The sequence below is a fragment of the Melospiza georgiana genome, chromosome 5, assembly GCF_028018845.1.
Source record: "Melospiza georgiana isolate bMelGeo1 chromosome 5, bMelGeo1.pri, whole genome shotgun sequence".
In the NCBI taxonomy this organism is placed as follows: Eukaryota; Metazoa; Chordata; class Aves; order Passeriformes; family Passerellidae; genus Melospiza; species Melospiza georgiana.
The window spans coordinates 10,255,873-10,270,775 of NC_080434.1; the positions used below are offsets into that span (position 1 = coordinate 10,255,873).

General features: G+C 36.8%; 1 protein-coding gene across 1 annotated transcript in view; it reads right to left on the minus strand.

Annotated features, from left to right (window-relative positions):
• Nucleotides 1-10,429: 10,429 nt before the first annotated feature.
• TLL1 (tolloid like 1) overlaps nucleotides 10,430-14,903 on the minus strand; it is a 124,722-nt gene continuing 120,248 nt past the window's right edge. Inside the window, exons 20-21 of the mRNA XM_058024962.1 lie at nucleotides 14,130-14,380; nucleotides 10,430-12,483 (exon numbers count right to left, since the gene is read on the minus strand). Coding sequence (XP_057880945.1) covers nucleotides 12,349-12,483; nucleotides 14,130-14,380 — 386 coding nt within the window. The 3' untranslated portion in view covers nucleotides 10,430-12,348. The remainder of the gene's footprint in view (nucleotides 12,484-14,129; nucleotides 14,381-14,903) is intronic.

Genomic DNA, 14,903 nt, shown 5'->3' on the forward strand with positions numbered 1-14,903 from the left:
TCTCCTGACAAGACTTTTCCCTTTTCTCTTTGCATATCCAAACAGAACAGCCAGCCAAGAACACTAGTTGTGTTCATTTGCTCATCTCATGCTCCAGAAGAAAACCAACTGTCTTCCCACCCTGACCCTACACGAGCACGAGCCAAGGTTGCTCCTTTGTGCGTCGGTGTAAACAGATGTTTAACTCAGTAACTGGTGTCCTTGAGTCTTGTAATTCATTTGCCTCTTCCTGTGGGGATGTGATTCATAATACCCTCTCTCTCTTCCTTTCATATTTATCCAGATACATCAGCAGAAGCAGCCCTACAGGCCGCTGGCCAGCAGAGTTGTGGACCCCTTCCTGTAGTCATTAGAGTCCAAAGGACTAGGCGGAAATGACATTAAAATGAAGGTTAGTCCACTTGATATCTCACCACCTTCCTCACCAGCGGAAAAGGGAGAAATTTCTTTTAAGCAGGAATGTGGGGACAAAAATTCCTCTTCATGCTGGGCACCAAACCCACAATGTAATCCTAAACAAAAAAGAGTGTATTTAGATGCTGGACTAACATGCAGAAAGCAGAGGATAACTCACCCTATCTACTAATTAAAATGATAGCAAATTGCAGTTAATTTTCACAAATTCATTTTCCCAAAATGTTAAAGCAAATAAAGATGAGATACAAACACAAATCCTTCTAGAAATTAAAATTCCTTACCTTGGAGCATAGTACTCTGGTCAGTGGCCTAAACCACAAAAGTCAACATTGTTTTACTTTATTTTGGCAAAGGATTTTGAATGAAGTTGCAAATTCCCTACATGGATCGAGCTGCACAGCCTTTTGGATCCTTACCATATGGCTCTTCAAATCCCTTCCTCCCTGGGACACGAATTTCTTGTTCATTCTTCCAAATACACTGCTGAAGGTGTTGATTTATATAAATTAAAGGGGTTTGTACCTTCTAGCCCCTTTCCTGCAGGCTTCTGAGGCCCAAGGATGGTATTATGAGTATATGACTTTTCATTTGTGCCAGATGAAGAAAGGCAGCAAGAAACTGAGGCAATGCTTCACTGCTAAACCACATGAAGTTTTTCATCATTTTTTGCTTTGAATGATCCCCTCCCTGTGCAGCAGGAAAAGAGGCTGCATCAATCCCATTCACTTCTTGCCTCCAGCATATTACAGGCACTGCTCTCCTTCTTTCTCTCCCAACCCCCTGCCAGGACAGCCAATAAACAAAGGTGATGTTTGAATGAGAAGTCCAAACCATTGCAAGGGCGTAACGACAACTTCTCACCTTCGCTTTAATGATGGTGAACTTCAAACAACCCTTCCAACCTCAGCCTCGTTCCTCCAAGACCACTCCAGTGCCCTGTCCACATGCAGCCAATAGCACTTTATAAAAATTTATTTAAGCAATTGTAAGGGAATGGGATACAGGAGGTGAAGAGTTCCTTCCAACAAAAGGAAGATTATTGTCTCAGTCGAGTACGTATTTTACTTTGAGTCTACTTAATGCATTTATAAGTGCCTTCTGCAAATGACTTGTCATCTTTCTTCCTTTAGGACTTAAAGGTTACACTAAATTTCAGAGATACCTTACATTAACTTTGATCTGTGTGGTAAAAATAAGTAGATAAATGGTGCTAAAGTCTTTTCATTCCGGAAGGATGTTGGGTGATAAACTGCAAGGGTCAAAATCTGACCTGCACAACTCCAGAGCAGAACTTCATTACTTAAGCTATACAGAGAGCTCAAAAGACCTGATTTCCTAGTGGTCCCAAGAGACATAATGATTGGCAGGCAGATAAATAAGGAAGTAGAGTTATAAGAATTATGGACTATCTTTGAATTTAGAGGAAATGAGAAAAGCAGAAGGACCTTTTGCAGTCCAAGTTAAGTGCAGGCTTAAGAATAAAAGGCATAACATTAATAAAACTTCAGATTAAATAAATATTTAAGACAGGAGAAAAGCAAATTGCTAAATCATAAAGTGCTCTAAATTTGGATTAGAAAAGACTGCTCTTCAGATAAAAATATGTCTTCCTTGTAGGGAAGAGAAATTGGAGGAAAGACAGACTGGCTTCCACTAAGAAAAATGTTTTTGCTTATAGAGATACAAATGGATAAACTGCAGTTTGGGAAAAAGGCAGTGTGAACTGATAGGCTGAAACATAGAAAATTAAAGGAAGTAGTAGTAAAATTTTGCCTGGTAGGAAACAAAATTTTTTAAAATCCAACAACCCCCAAACCCACATGACCACTTTTACTTACATTTATTAATTTACATTTCTCAACATACAAACAAAAAATTATTTCCCTTCTGATAGCAGCTTCAAAGACAAATGTGCAGTGGTAGAAAGCACACAAGGTGTTTTTCTGTCCAGCATTTTTCAAAGAAAAATCCAGAGGAAAGCTGCTGGTGATTTATTTTATAATAGATATGACAAATATGGAATCCAGTGGAAGGTGTTGTTGCATTTCTTATTTCCATAGATGTCACAACAACTACATTTTTCCATTTTTGTGTGTCTATCTATTCTTAGACATAGTATGCCTTCTGATGGAATAGCAAAAAATTTCAAAATTCCATATAATTTTGGGTTAAATCCATAACATAAAGTAGTAAAAGCTAATAGCATTTCAGGGAAAAAATGTTATATCTTTGTTATTTATGTTTTTGCAGCATATAATAAAGTTCTTTCAAATCACTTTAGTTGTGGGAACAAATTTTCTTACAAGTTTTAATTAATGACTTGATACTATCTCTTTTTTTGAGTCACATACAGGTATTCTGGATAGGGTTGTGGGATGAAAAACAGAGATTGGCTGGATATGGCCATTAGGCCCTGCTGTAGTATACAGCAATAAAGTTACTGAAGAAGTCTGATGCTTATTAATAGCAATCACCAGCTCTATAAATCAGACTAGACATTACCTGTGTTGACCACGTGATCCCAAATGAATGACACATGGTCCTGGCACAGGCCATGAGAAGACTGCTCTAGTCTGTAGATTTCATAAAAATAAGGTTAAATGCGCCAAAACCATTCTGTACAGAACAAAAAAAAAAAAGTGATAATAAGGTTTGTTTCAAAACTGGAAAGGTTTGCTATTCAACCACCAATCTGTGCCAAACACAGTTAGGTGATATATTATGATGAATAGAAAAATGTGAAAAATAACAACATGACTGACATTTAAAGAAACCTCAGTGAAATGCTTTTACCTCTATAAATGTCACAGAAGCTTTTGTAGAGTGCCTGGCCACAACCACTGTTTCCAGCTCCAATTTCCATGAAATGCACCCTTGGTGGAGAATTTAAAAGCCATCATTGCAAATGCCCTCCCCTTCCTTCTTCTCCCAGCTTTTACTGCTGAGTATGAGGTCTTGTAGTATGGAACATCCCCTTGGTCAGCTGGGATCAGCTGTTCCAGCTGTGTCCCCTCTCAACTCCTGGGCACCCCCAGCCTCCTCACTGGCTGGGTGGGGTGAAGAGCAGAAAAGGACTTGACTCTGTGCAAGTCCTGATTAGCAATAACAAAAACATCCCTGTGTCATCAACACTGTTTCCAGAACAAATCCAAAAGACAGCTACCCTGAAGAAAATTAACTCTATTATAGCTAAACCCACTACAGACTTCCTCACATTTTTCTTAGCCTTGGTTTTGTCCTTACATTCACATATTCTTTAAAACAGAAAAGGACCAAGAAAAGAAGGTCTTCTACTTTCCTCCTGTATTCATTAGATTTCTCGCATTCCTGGATTATTTTTCCATTTCTTTATTTGGCCTTTTTTTTGTTGTTTTTACAAAAACCTGCTAAAACATTATATTTTAAATCCTGTTCTTTATGTAATTTTTGCTTATTCTTAGTGACTGTCTGGTGACTGAAGACTCTGCTTATCAGAGCCTTGTCTTACAAACAAGATAGTGAGACTGGCCATTTACCACTTGCACTGCTGTGTGCCAGGCCACGGGCATGCTCGAGAATGAAATAGTAGTTGGTGAGCTACTATTGCACTGAAATATATTTGAGACATGCAGCAATAGAATGGAAATTACTGCACTTTAATAAAATAAGACAAGCCAGCTAACCAACATAAAACTCACTCATAATCAATCCAACATATCCTCTTCAAAGCACTCACAATTTATTTCAGAGTCCATAAGGGAATAATCAAAAGAAACAATGTCACAAACTATGCCATGTTAGCCACTAAGATTTAGCTGAAATGAGTATAAACAAAGTCTCTCCCTTCTTCATGCCTAATTAAAGAGCAGTTAATTATGATTGTCTAGAAGAGACAATTTCCCTCAAAAGAAATTTCCAGTGGGAAAGATGAAACCAACTTTTAAAAAGCATCTTGATAAATGATTTTCTGGGTGGGAATTCAGTACAGTGAAGAAATATGACAAAATACAAAACAGGCAAGATGTGAATAGGCTGGGGTAACTGTAGGTCTCTTTCAGAACTCAACTGGTCATGCCAGGGATCCATTTCAAAATGCAATCCTGATGTTATTCTACCATAAATTTTGCTACAAGCTCATGTCTGATTTCCACTGTGTTTCTTACACTTTCAATAAATGAAGTGGGAAACAGAACAACAAATTCTGAAGTTGACTTGTATTCCTCAGGTGACTTGTATCAGAACACAGTATTTAATGAAGTGCCATAACAGGCAACTGTAGTCCTCCTTTTTGGAAGGACATCAAGCACTGGGGATGTTGGCAATAGTGTACATTTTTCACTTGAACACTATTTCCAGAGTCTTTTTTTTTTTTCCACTTGAAACAATCAATCTCACTTAGGATGCAAACAGCTGTTCTTCATTCAACAACTTCATACAGAATAAGGGATTTTAAAGGACACATTTGGGGTATTTTCTGTATTCATATGCAAACTTCTATGAAGATCATGACCAAAATTAAAAATTAAAAAAAAATAAAGGTCCTCCCTTAAGCACAGAAGCAATAACATCACTGTATTTTATCACAACATTTCAGGTTTTCTGTTCTTCCTCAGTCATTCTACACTGCAGTCAAATCCTATTTTCAGATTCCGGAGCTCCTTATGAAGGCACATTGTGACAATGTCAAATTGTTTTTAGCAATTGAAGCTTAGAGATTCAAACCCCTTTTTTCTCCAACTTGCTCTTGCAATGTCATTTGAGATTTTAAATAAAAGCAGTGAATTTGTGGCTTCTCAGAAGAGACAGGATATATGCTGTTCTCAAGGAAAGAAGAGAGGCAACTGCACATCTTACTTCTGACAAATGTCTTTGCTATCGGTTGACTTTGGTTAAGTAGTTTCAGTATAAAGTAAGCAAATTTAATCCAATTTATATTTCTAAGTATTTTTTCCATTGTTTTCAGTGTGATATGCTGAATACAACAAACTATCCAAGTTTTTTTGGTTAAAAACCAGCAAGTGTATGGATTGCTGTCTTTTCAAGGGAAAACTAACCATCTTCTCTGTTTGTCTCCTCAGGAAAGGAGATCCTCAGGCCAATGACCTTTCAGAAAGGCAAACCCAATAGCTTTTCATTTCTAGTTCTGCCAAACCAACACTAAGAAAGACTTGGAATCAATGTCTCTAAAATAAATTTAAAAAAAATAAAATAATAAAAGTCTGATTTTTATTCATACAGCTATTTTAATTAGAATCAATATTTTCTCAAGGCTTCCTGAAACAAAAGTACTTTGAAAAATTCTCAGCAGAACTTCCATGGTAGCTATACATAAGCATAACAATAACATGCCCTTTGCAGCTGAGAATTTGAGAGCCAGATTTTGTGTAAACAACATTGAGAGCTGCCCCTCCTTGCTTGTGTCTCTCCTTCCCCCACCATTAATAGGCATAATGGTGGGTTGCCACACATTAAATTCATTTATGCCTCACTAAATTTCCCAAATGTTAAGAACCTCCTTTGTAGCATTAAAAAAAAAGCCAACAAAACAACTCCTTCCAATGATATCATCAATCAGCCCATACTTTAAACAGTTGTACACTAAAATTAACACTTATGCAATTTTACGTCAGGGCAAACTGACTAAGAAAATTCAGGATTTATCAGCTCTAAAATACAAATTTTTAAAAGTATTATGTCAATGGTGCAGCAATCACAGGGAAGTTTTACATTAATTGGATAAAAACTGAGTTACTACTGTGATTACCTAGAAATATTCCAAAGACATTTTATTCAATGTCTTCATGATAACATTGCCTTTGCTGACATAATAACAATAAGAATTTTTAAGCAACTAATTAAATGTCAAGAAGTAATATTTTCAGCTCTGTATGGTCTTCCTATACAGTATAGTCAAGGCTCTTGATTTTAGTAATTAAAACCGTTTGTCTCACGACCATCAGAAAAATTAGCAACAATGTAAAAAAGGCAAGCATATTAGTAAATGTGTCTCAAAAAAGTCAGCTTTTGTCCATGCAGCTCTTCAGAACATCAGCTCTGTAAAGGCATCTCAACCACTGTCAACACCTGCTATATATTAATATTCTACTTGAGAATTGTTACTCAAGATGTCCAGGTTGCAGATGTGAATCATTATTATATTCTATCTATTGTAATAGAAGTGTTTTTGTCTTCACTAGCTACAGTTCTTTCAATTACAAAAGTGTATTGCTATTACTATTAAATTAATTGAACACATAGCAAATATTTTGCACAAATTTGAGCAGAGTTTCATAACTGAAAAGGCACCTTTGGGTATTTCTCTCTCTCCGTTAGACAACATTCTGTACGACATGGCTCCTGATATTTGAGAAATGGGACTATTATCCCTGGGAAACTATTCTCTCTCTAACACTAAAGAGGTCTCCTGACACTCAACTAAAATATTGTATCGTTCAGATTCATTTTTTCACTCCCACATATATTCTTCCAGCATGTTCTAAACAATCTGACTCTCCTCCATGAATGACAAGCCATATTTAAGCCAAAATGTCTTTTTCATCTTTCCTTTTTCACTATAACTTCGCTTCATTGCATTTCATTTTGTGGACACTTATCTGACATGTCCCTAGAAAACATTACTGTGGAAGGAGAGAAAGGTCATTGAGCATGCTCTGAAAGATTTTATATTCCTCATGATTATTAGCATTCCTTGTACTTCAGATGTTGCTATCACACAGTAAACATCCTCTAACATACATGCATAAATTCAGGGATTTCATAAATTTCATAAATTCCAGTAGTTGTAACAACACAGGAAGAATTACTACATCTGAAGGCCATTGAAGACATTCACACAGACAAAAAACCCGTCATCTGTCTTTTTGTCTGTCATGTCACTTAATCTTGGATTATGAGATTTGATAGGTTACAAATAAAAACCAGGGAAAACAATTTCAGAAATGGGATCCAAATAGAGGGACTCAAGCCTTGCTAATGTTTCCTTTTGTTGTCCACCCAATACCACTGTACCACATAAATATTTTTTGCCACTGCCATAGCTTGTTTTCTTTGTGAACTCAGAATGAAATATCAGGGGAAATGAGAACATTTTCTGACTTTCAAAATGCGTTTTCCTTTGTTCTTTTTGTTTTAATCAGACTTCATTCATCCCAATTCTATGACACAATATTTAAGCAGCTGCTTATTGTTTTGACTAATCGAATTAAATCAAGCAGAGTAACATTAAAATGTTGTCCTGAGTATACAATTTAGAGCAGAAAAACTTGATAGTGCTAGAGGGGAAAAAAATCTCAACCTGTAAGAGCTATAAGCCCAGTGTTACCCTCTCTCACAAATGGGTAGTCACACCAGATATACGTGATTATGAACCAAAGCAAGCTTTAGGCTGTCTTCAGTTCTCTGTTTGAAAAATTCACTAACCGATGCAATTAGTCATCTAACTGTTCCCTAGGTCCATATGATATACTGCTTTTCCCTAGGTAGGTGAAACCAATATATCATAAAGCATTTTTAAAGAATATGAAGGATGCATTGAAAAAATAATAAATCAGCAACAGTGCTGACTTTAGAGACTCCTTTATTTCAATGTAATTTAGTTGTAGCTGTGATAGCTTCATATTCTTTGTTCTGGCTTCTCTTTCTTTTTCTTTTTTTGACTAACCAATTAATAATCAAATCATAATCAGAAATTATAGAATCAAAATCAGTGCAAGTTCTTTGGTAAGGTTCTGCCAATCTGTATGATCAGGTATGTTAATGTGATATAAACCATCCCCTCCTATTATTCATTTGGACCTAACTTCAGACCTGAAGTCAAAGCAAAATTCTCCTCTGGTTACTGGCCAGATCTATTTTAAGATTGAATACTTTCCTGAAATTGCATACACATATCAGGTCTCTAAACTCTGAGATCTGTACATTTTGGCAGAACAAAACCATTTAACTATAAAAGTTCCAGTGAGCCTTGGCAGTGACCACTCTCTGTGGTGGTGCAGCACAGAGTCAGTGCAAAACACACACAGCCTGTGAGGTCAACAACAATTTCCTCTGTTAGAACAAATTGGGTGTGCCACTTGTACCCCAATAGCACAGCAAAAGTGCAGAACTGATTCCCCAGGTGGATAAAGCTTCCATCCAATGAATTTAATTTTTACAGTGGTTCAAAAGCAACCTGCTTTAAATGAAAAAGTAACGCTGCAATATTGTGTTAAGGATCTGATTTGGCTCTCACCCATGCTTAGGTTAACCTGCGATTTCATGGGTCTCACAGCAAGGCAATATTACTCAAATATGTTGTAGACTATAACAAAAGGTCAGCAAAGAACAGAAAATCTGCTGTGTGTGCACCTACCTTGCTTTATCCACTTCAGCTTGACCTCCACGCCTTGTATGTAAGGCAACCATTTTAACTGCTTTCACTGGTGATTTCTACTCTTTTTAACCTTTTTCTCTCTTTTGTTTGTTTAGGGTTTTTCTTAAGGACACAAGGAAAGCTTCTCACAAACATAGCTTACCTTCCCTCTTATCTGAATGTGATATTGATCACAGGATTTGGTCTGCCACAGACTTAAATTCTCCAAGAGCCTGCCAGCCATGTAGACAAGAACATTCCATCAAAATAACACTTTATGCTAAATTTAACATTAAATAATAGTATTCAGCACATCAGAAGCTCTTTAGGTAGTTGAAAAGAAAACTTTATGATATGGTCCAGGAAACGTAATTTAAATCCAGTGACATTGCCACAGTCAAAAAAAGTTTGTGTCAAGTAGGAAGCAGAACAAGTATCATCTTCACCCTGATATGTTGTCAATAAATGCACTGTAACTAGATCTCAAATTTGGACCTGCACATGTGGATAACCCACACTGCTTTTCACAATTTCAAAAACAAAATTAAATTATTTTTTCATTATTTTCTTATTGTTAGGCTAGTTATAAGGCATACTTCCCCTATAAGGGAGGAGTTCACTGCATATGTCATTTTTCATTACATCAGGAAAAACCTCCTAGGACTTGTAAATAGCTGTGATTTTAATAGCATCTGATAGCACCACGAGGCTGACTGACTAGGATTATGGCCAGTGAGAAGATAGAACCCATATGGTCCATTTATCAGCAAGATCATCATTAAGAACACCTTCTGCATTTTCACCACTCTGAAGCATATGAGATCTACAGAGGAATAAACAACCAGAGAAGTAAAATCAAACTTTGTATTTGAAGTTATGGCAACTGCTCTCTTCTGACTTCCACATACTCCATGTGAAAAAATCCCAGCAATGCTGTGCTCAAAAGCAATACTTTGACATGATCGGAGACAATCACCTTCCACAGAGCTTTGGAATACACCGTAATGTCTTGCCCCCAATCCAACCTCTTCATCCATTTCTGCTGCAGTATTTAATACATGACAGCAGGATTTATACAGGGGCCTGTATGAATCAACAACAACAAAAGAAACCTTTCCAAAAAGTAATGATCTTGGCTCAACCCTGTGGTTATCAGAGTAATCCTGAGGGGAATAAGAAAGTCAAATTTAGAGAAAAGGAAGGCTTTAGCAAACAGAGAGAGAGAATATTATGAGGAGATGAAAACAGAAAAGTGGAAAATAAGACAGCATGGAAACTTGCATTTGCTTTCACCCTCAGACTTTCCCAGTTCCTTTTGATTAATCATGCCAGGCAGACACTGCTTCTGCTTGCTTTTCTTTCAAAAATTCAAGCATTGGAATTCCACCAAGCTGATAAATTATGTAACAACATCAAAAATACACATTTTATTTTTTAACTTCAGTAATATCTCTGCCTGAACTTTGTAGTAAAAGACCTTGGAGAAAATGTTTGTAGTTCATTTCTTGATCGAAAAACTTGAAAAATGAGCCAAAAGACAGTGGAGCAGCATTATAAAAACACAGAAATGATTAAGCTTTTGAACTTCACACACACCAGCTATCGAAAAAGAAAAATATATATGAGTAATAACAGGACTGTTAAAACAAGCAAAGAGATCTATACGGACATTCAGTTTTTATTTTTGTAAAAAAAGGTCAGATTTATTAGTGCCAATGTATGTTCATAGAAGGAAACATAAACTAAGCTAATTTGAGTAGCAACTTACATCAAAGGATATCAAAATAATATTTCTTATAAGTGAAACATAATACTTCATTTAAACTTGATTCTTGCAAACTAGAAGTCTTTGTTATCTGTCTATGCAGCCTTTAAAGAAAAGTTGCTACAGTCAAACAGGGTCCTGATAGAACTTGGCACATAAAGAAACAATTCCATGTTCACCCATACAATAGCTCTCACTCTCCTGGAGCACTCATTCATACAATACTTACATAATGCATATACATTATGACTAGAGCCATGTACGGCCTAAAGCACATAGAATATCTCAGTTCTAAATGTAACATATCTCTACATCAAAAGCAGGTCTCTGTATTTACAGCAGATGATCTCTCTCTGCAGATGGGGCTTTTGCTTGAAGATCCTTTTGTTAGTGTATGCTAAGATGCTCAAGATGTCAAATTATTTATCAAATTAGGAGTGTATCTACAGGAAGATCTGTCTGATTGTGTGCGAGGATTCTAAGGCAATAATAGTAGTTGTTCCACAGGAATAGCACTGCCATTGCAACCCACTTTCCATCGGAGCAGTAAAGCCTTCCTTCTCCAGATGCAGCCAGGTATAGTGAGACATTCACGATCTGCAAACTGTTGGCTCAAAAGTCTAAAACTTCTTGGGTTTTTTTTTTTTTGTTTTTTTTTTTTTTTTTTTTTTTTTTATGTTCATGGAATAGCACCATAGAAATTCACACTTGATATCAAAAAGATCCTGGGTCTGTTGTTTCATTCTGCTTTTTTCACCATCATGGATAGTCTTGCTCTTAGGAAAAAAACCTAACAAAAACCTCTTTGGGAAACTTGTCTTTTGGACACTACTGCAGCCTCATTTCTGAGTAACTGAATCCAGCAAATAGCTCATTCACAAAAAGGTCCAAAGAAATAAAGCTTAGCAGTGGTTTCAAATGTACTGCTGAAAAAAATTCAGTAGGAGGAGTTTCAGATGATCCTTGACCATTTCTCTTTTTCATGGATACAGATTTTGATTCAGGACAGGTTTTCATTTCAGTCTCTTTCTATATTCAGTGCAAAATAAGAGCACATCATCGGAGATAGCTTACTTAACCAGTAAACCAAACATTTTCAGATGCTTATACCATTAAAATTCAGTCAGCTAGTGATTGGTCACTAGTGATGACTGATGTAACAGTTCAGACTTCTCAGTCATTAGTTAAACAAAATACTCTATAGATCAGCTATGTTTCAGAAGTAGGATTTTCCAGTTTCAAAACACTGATAACCTGATATGACAGGTGAATTTATAAAAAATACAGAACAATGCAGGAAGGCCTTCCCATTTTGTATCTTCTTCCAAGTCCTCGTACACACCGTACGCAGGATTCAAAGTCAAAGCAACTAGGTAGAAGGACAATATTTGAGTGTGTGACCTAAAAGAGCTTCTTTTCCTTCTAGACACCATACAATAGTCAGAGGGAAGAATGATCTAGAGGGTCACTTCCCCTGAATGAAACTGATTGAATCCACACGCGGGGTTCCAGCAAATACTGGACCATGAACAAAAGCTTTTCTATTCTCCCTGCATGCCAAGTCCTTTCACAAGCTCTGCAGAGACAGTCAAGTTTGGAGCCTGCACATCGTCCTCTTGACTATTCCACTGGGATAGGTGATTTTCTTCTTTTATTTTATTTCAGTCTCTGGTATTATAAGTCAGCATTTCAACTGAACTTATATTAATCATTTGTGCTAATAACTTCAGTTTTTTAAAAAAATGACACGCCTTCCTTCCTTTCACTGCGTGTTCTTTCTTTCTCACTCTTTTTTTCTGGCATGGACGTTCTTGTGTTATTTTTTGGTGTGCACGCTATCTGGATATTTTATACTTCTGTATCGTATATGAAATCCTTTCTTGTTGATTGTATCATCAGTGTGAAAGTGAAGTAAAAGAGATTCTCCTGCTGAATAAATTTCTTCTGGTGGCTAAAATAAATAAATAAAAAGACAAAAAAATTATCTGTCCACTCTGTGTATTCATACACTATTTTTCTCCTTACAAATATTTCTCTTTTCCTGCTACACTTCATCATGTAATTCCACTGTGTCTCATACAATGCCATCTGACATCATCAGACAGAACAGTTCTATCCCATTGTGCTCTCACTTACAGGCTAGAGGCAGACTGAGGAAATACCCTAACTCCTAGTTTTTCTCTAGTTCTGCTGGAGAAAGAAAGTGACTGGGCAGAACCATATATAATATTCTAAATTTGGATTAAAAACAGAGGCCAATACCTATTTTCTATCTTATTCTTCACAGCCTTCACAATGTCCTATTTTATTACTGAAGCATATTTATCAGAAGTATCAGCTGAACTACCAAATCCTTCTTCTAAAGTTGAGAAGGTGGTAATAAGTACTAACATATATATTTTTCCCATTCCAGTTTGGATAATTTTGCATTTTATTTTCAATAGATTTTCTATTTAATTGTATCTATCCTATGTGGCATCTGAAACCATTCATTTACATCTTATCAGAACCAAACCACCACCAATGCAAACCCATTCCACCCCAAGCCCCCAAAAGAAGAAAATAATTCAGCCCATTTTCTGGTTTGCTGCCTTTCTGCTTGTAAAATACAGTAACAAAGAAAAATATTGTTTTGTGTGAATTAGTAGATTTTAGACTCAGTTGTAGCATTTCCCTTAGAATACATCCCCTACAGCTCAAGTGGAAGCACCTTTTGTGCATCATTAATTAGTGCTCAAAAATGCACTAAAAGGATTTAAGCCAGTTTACAGGTAACTTGTCTGAATGACTAAGATGTTTGATCCAGCTCAGAGGCTGAAAAAAGTGACACATAATTACTTAAGAGCTCCTGTCATCTTATGTACTCTTTGAAGCCTTTTATCTAGGCAAAGAGTATATGTACAAAAGTGTGCCTGCACTGGCACACATATAAAGAATTGATGAGGACTTGTGGGATCATTGCACCAGTTTTTCCAAGGCAGGCAGCCAGCAGACCAATGCAAGTCTAAAATGAGAAATAGGATACAGCATTTTCAGGGTGTCCTCTCGCCAACTTCCTCCATGTCTTACAGATAAAATGTGCCAGAATGCATATAGGATTTCATGGCTTTCTCAAGGCCCATAATAATCACTCCAAGTTAGGAGCAGATTTTTTTTCCTAAAATCAGACTTACAAGTCAATGAGCATACTATAAATACTTCCCAGCTGCCCCTCCTATTTTAAAATGTGTATTTTTTCCAATTCAAAGAACTTTAATGTAATAATTTTCAACACTGGTGCATTTCCCTCTATTATAAAGAAAAAAAGTTGCTAACTTTTCTTTGTGTGCTGATAAACATGCCACTGCCAGCTCCTTAAAGGTTAACTTAACATTAAAATACTTTGGACAAAAAATACATGAGAATTTATTGATGAAAATATTTCACTACTACTACAAGCCTGCAAATTTATCCATTAAAATATGAGGTAGATAATCTAGTACCTTTACTATAAGGTGTTGTAACTGGATTTCATGACCCTTACCTTCCTCTGCCTTGTCTTTCTTATTCTTTTTGTAGAAATGAAAAATAAAAAAAAGTTTCTACCTACTTACTTACCCCAGATCCACAAAATCGACCAAGTCTCACTGCTGTCTTATCATGACCATCAAAAAGCTCCACGTAGTCGTAGCCACAGTCTGCCTCTTCCTCAACCTCGAAAGTCTGGAACATCAACTCGACGCGGGCGCCGCGCTCGGCCACCAGCAGCCAGTCGCAGTCGGCCTGCACCGGGTAGTTGTTATCACCAAACTGAGCGTGTGAGTACAGGTCCTTGGGCTTCAGTTCAGCTTTCAAACGACCACCACACTCTAAATGGAGGGGGGAAAAAAAGATGAAGAAGTTTATTCAGTGCAAATTTCTGTTTTCTTTTCATAGATGCGCAGTCACGTTCAGGCTGTGTGCATTTTAATGTCGCGAGCAGGTTAATCAAACAAGCTGAGAGAGAAGTAGTACACAGCATGAATAGAACTCCATCATTCTGAGTTTTCTTATAAAAATTCTCTTTTATAACTAGAGAGACTTGAACATAGTTCATAATTTTCAATTGAAAGACAAAGACAGGGAACACCAAAGGAATGTGGCTTAAGCAGGATGACAGTCTTTGAGTAGGCACTGGAAAGATTCCTGTGGCCAGCAAAACAGTTGCTGTAAGGGTACCCACATTTCAGTCGTGGCGCTTCCACAGGAGTTAATGACACTGTTTGCAAGTGATAGGGGAGGATCAGATCCAGCACACTCATACTCAGTGATTGAATGCAAAACTTTTCTGTTTCACAGTAGTGTCAGCTCTAACCATAACATGGCACCTGGAGAGCCAGCTCAATACTAAAC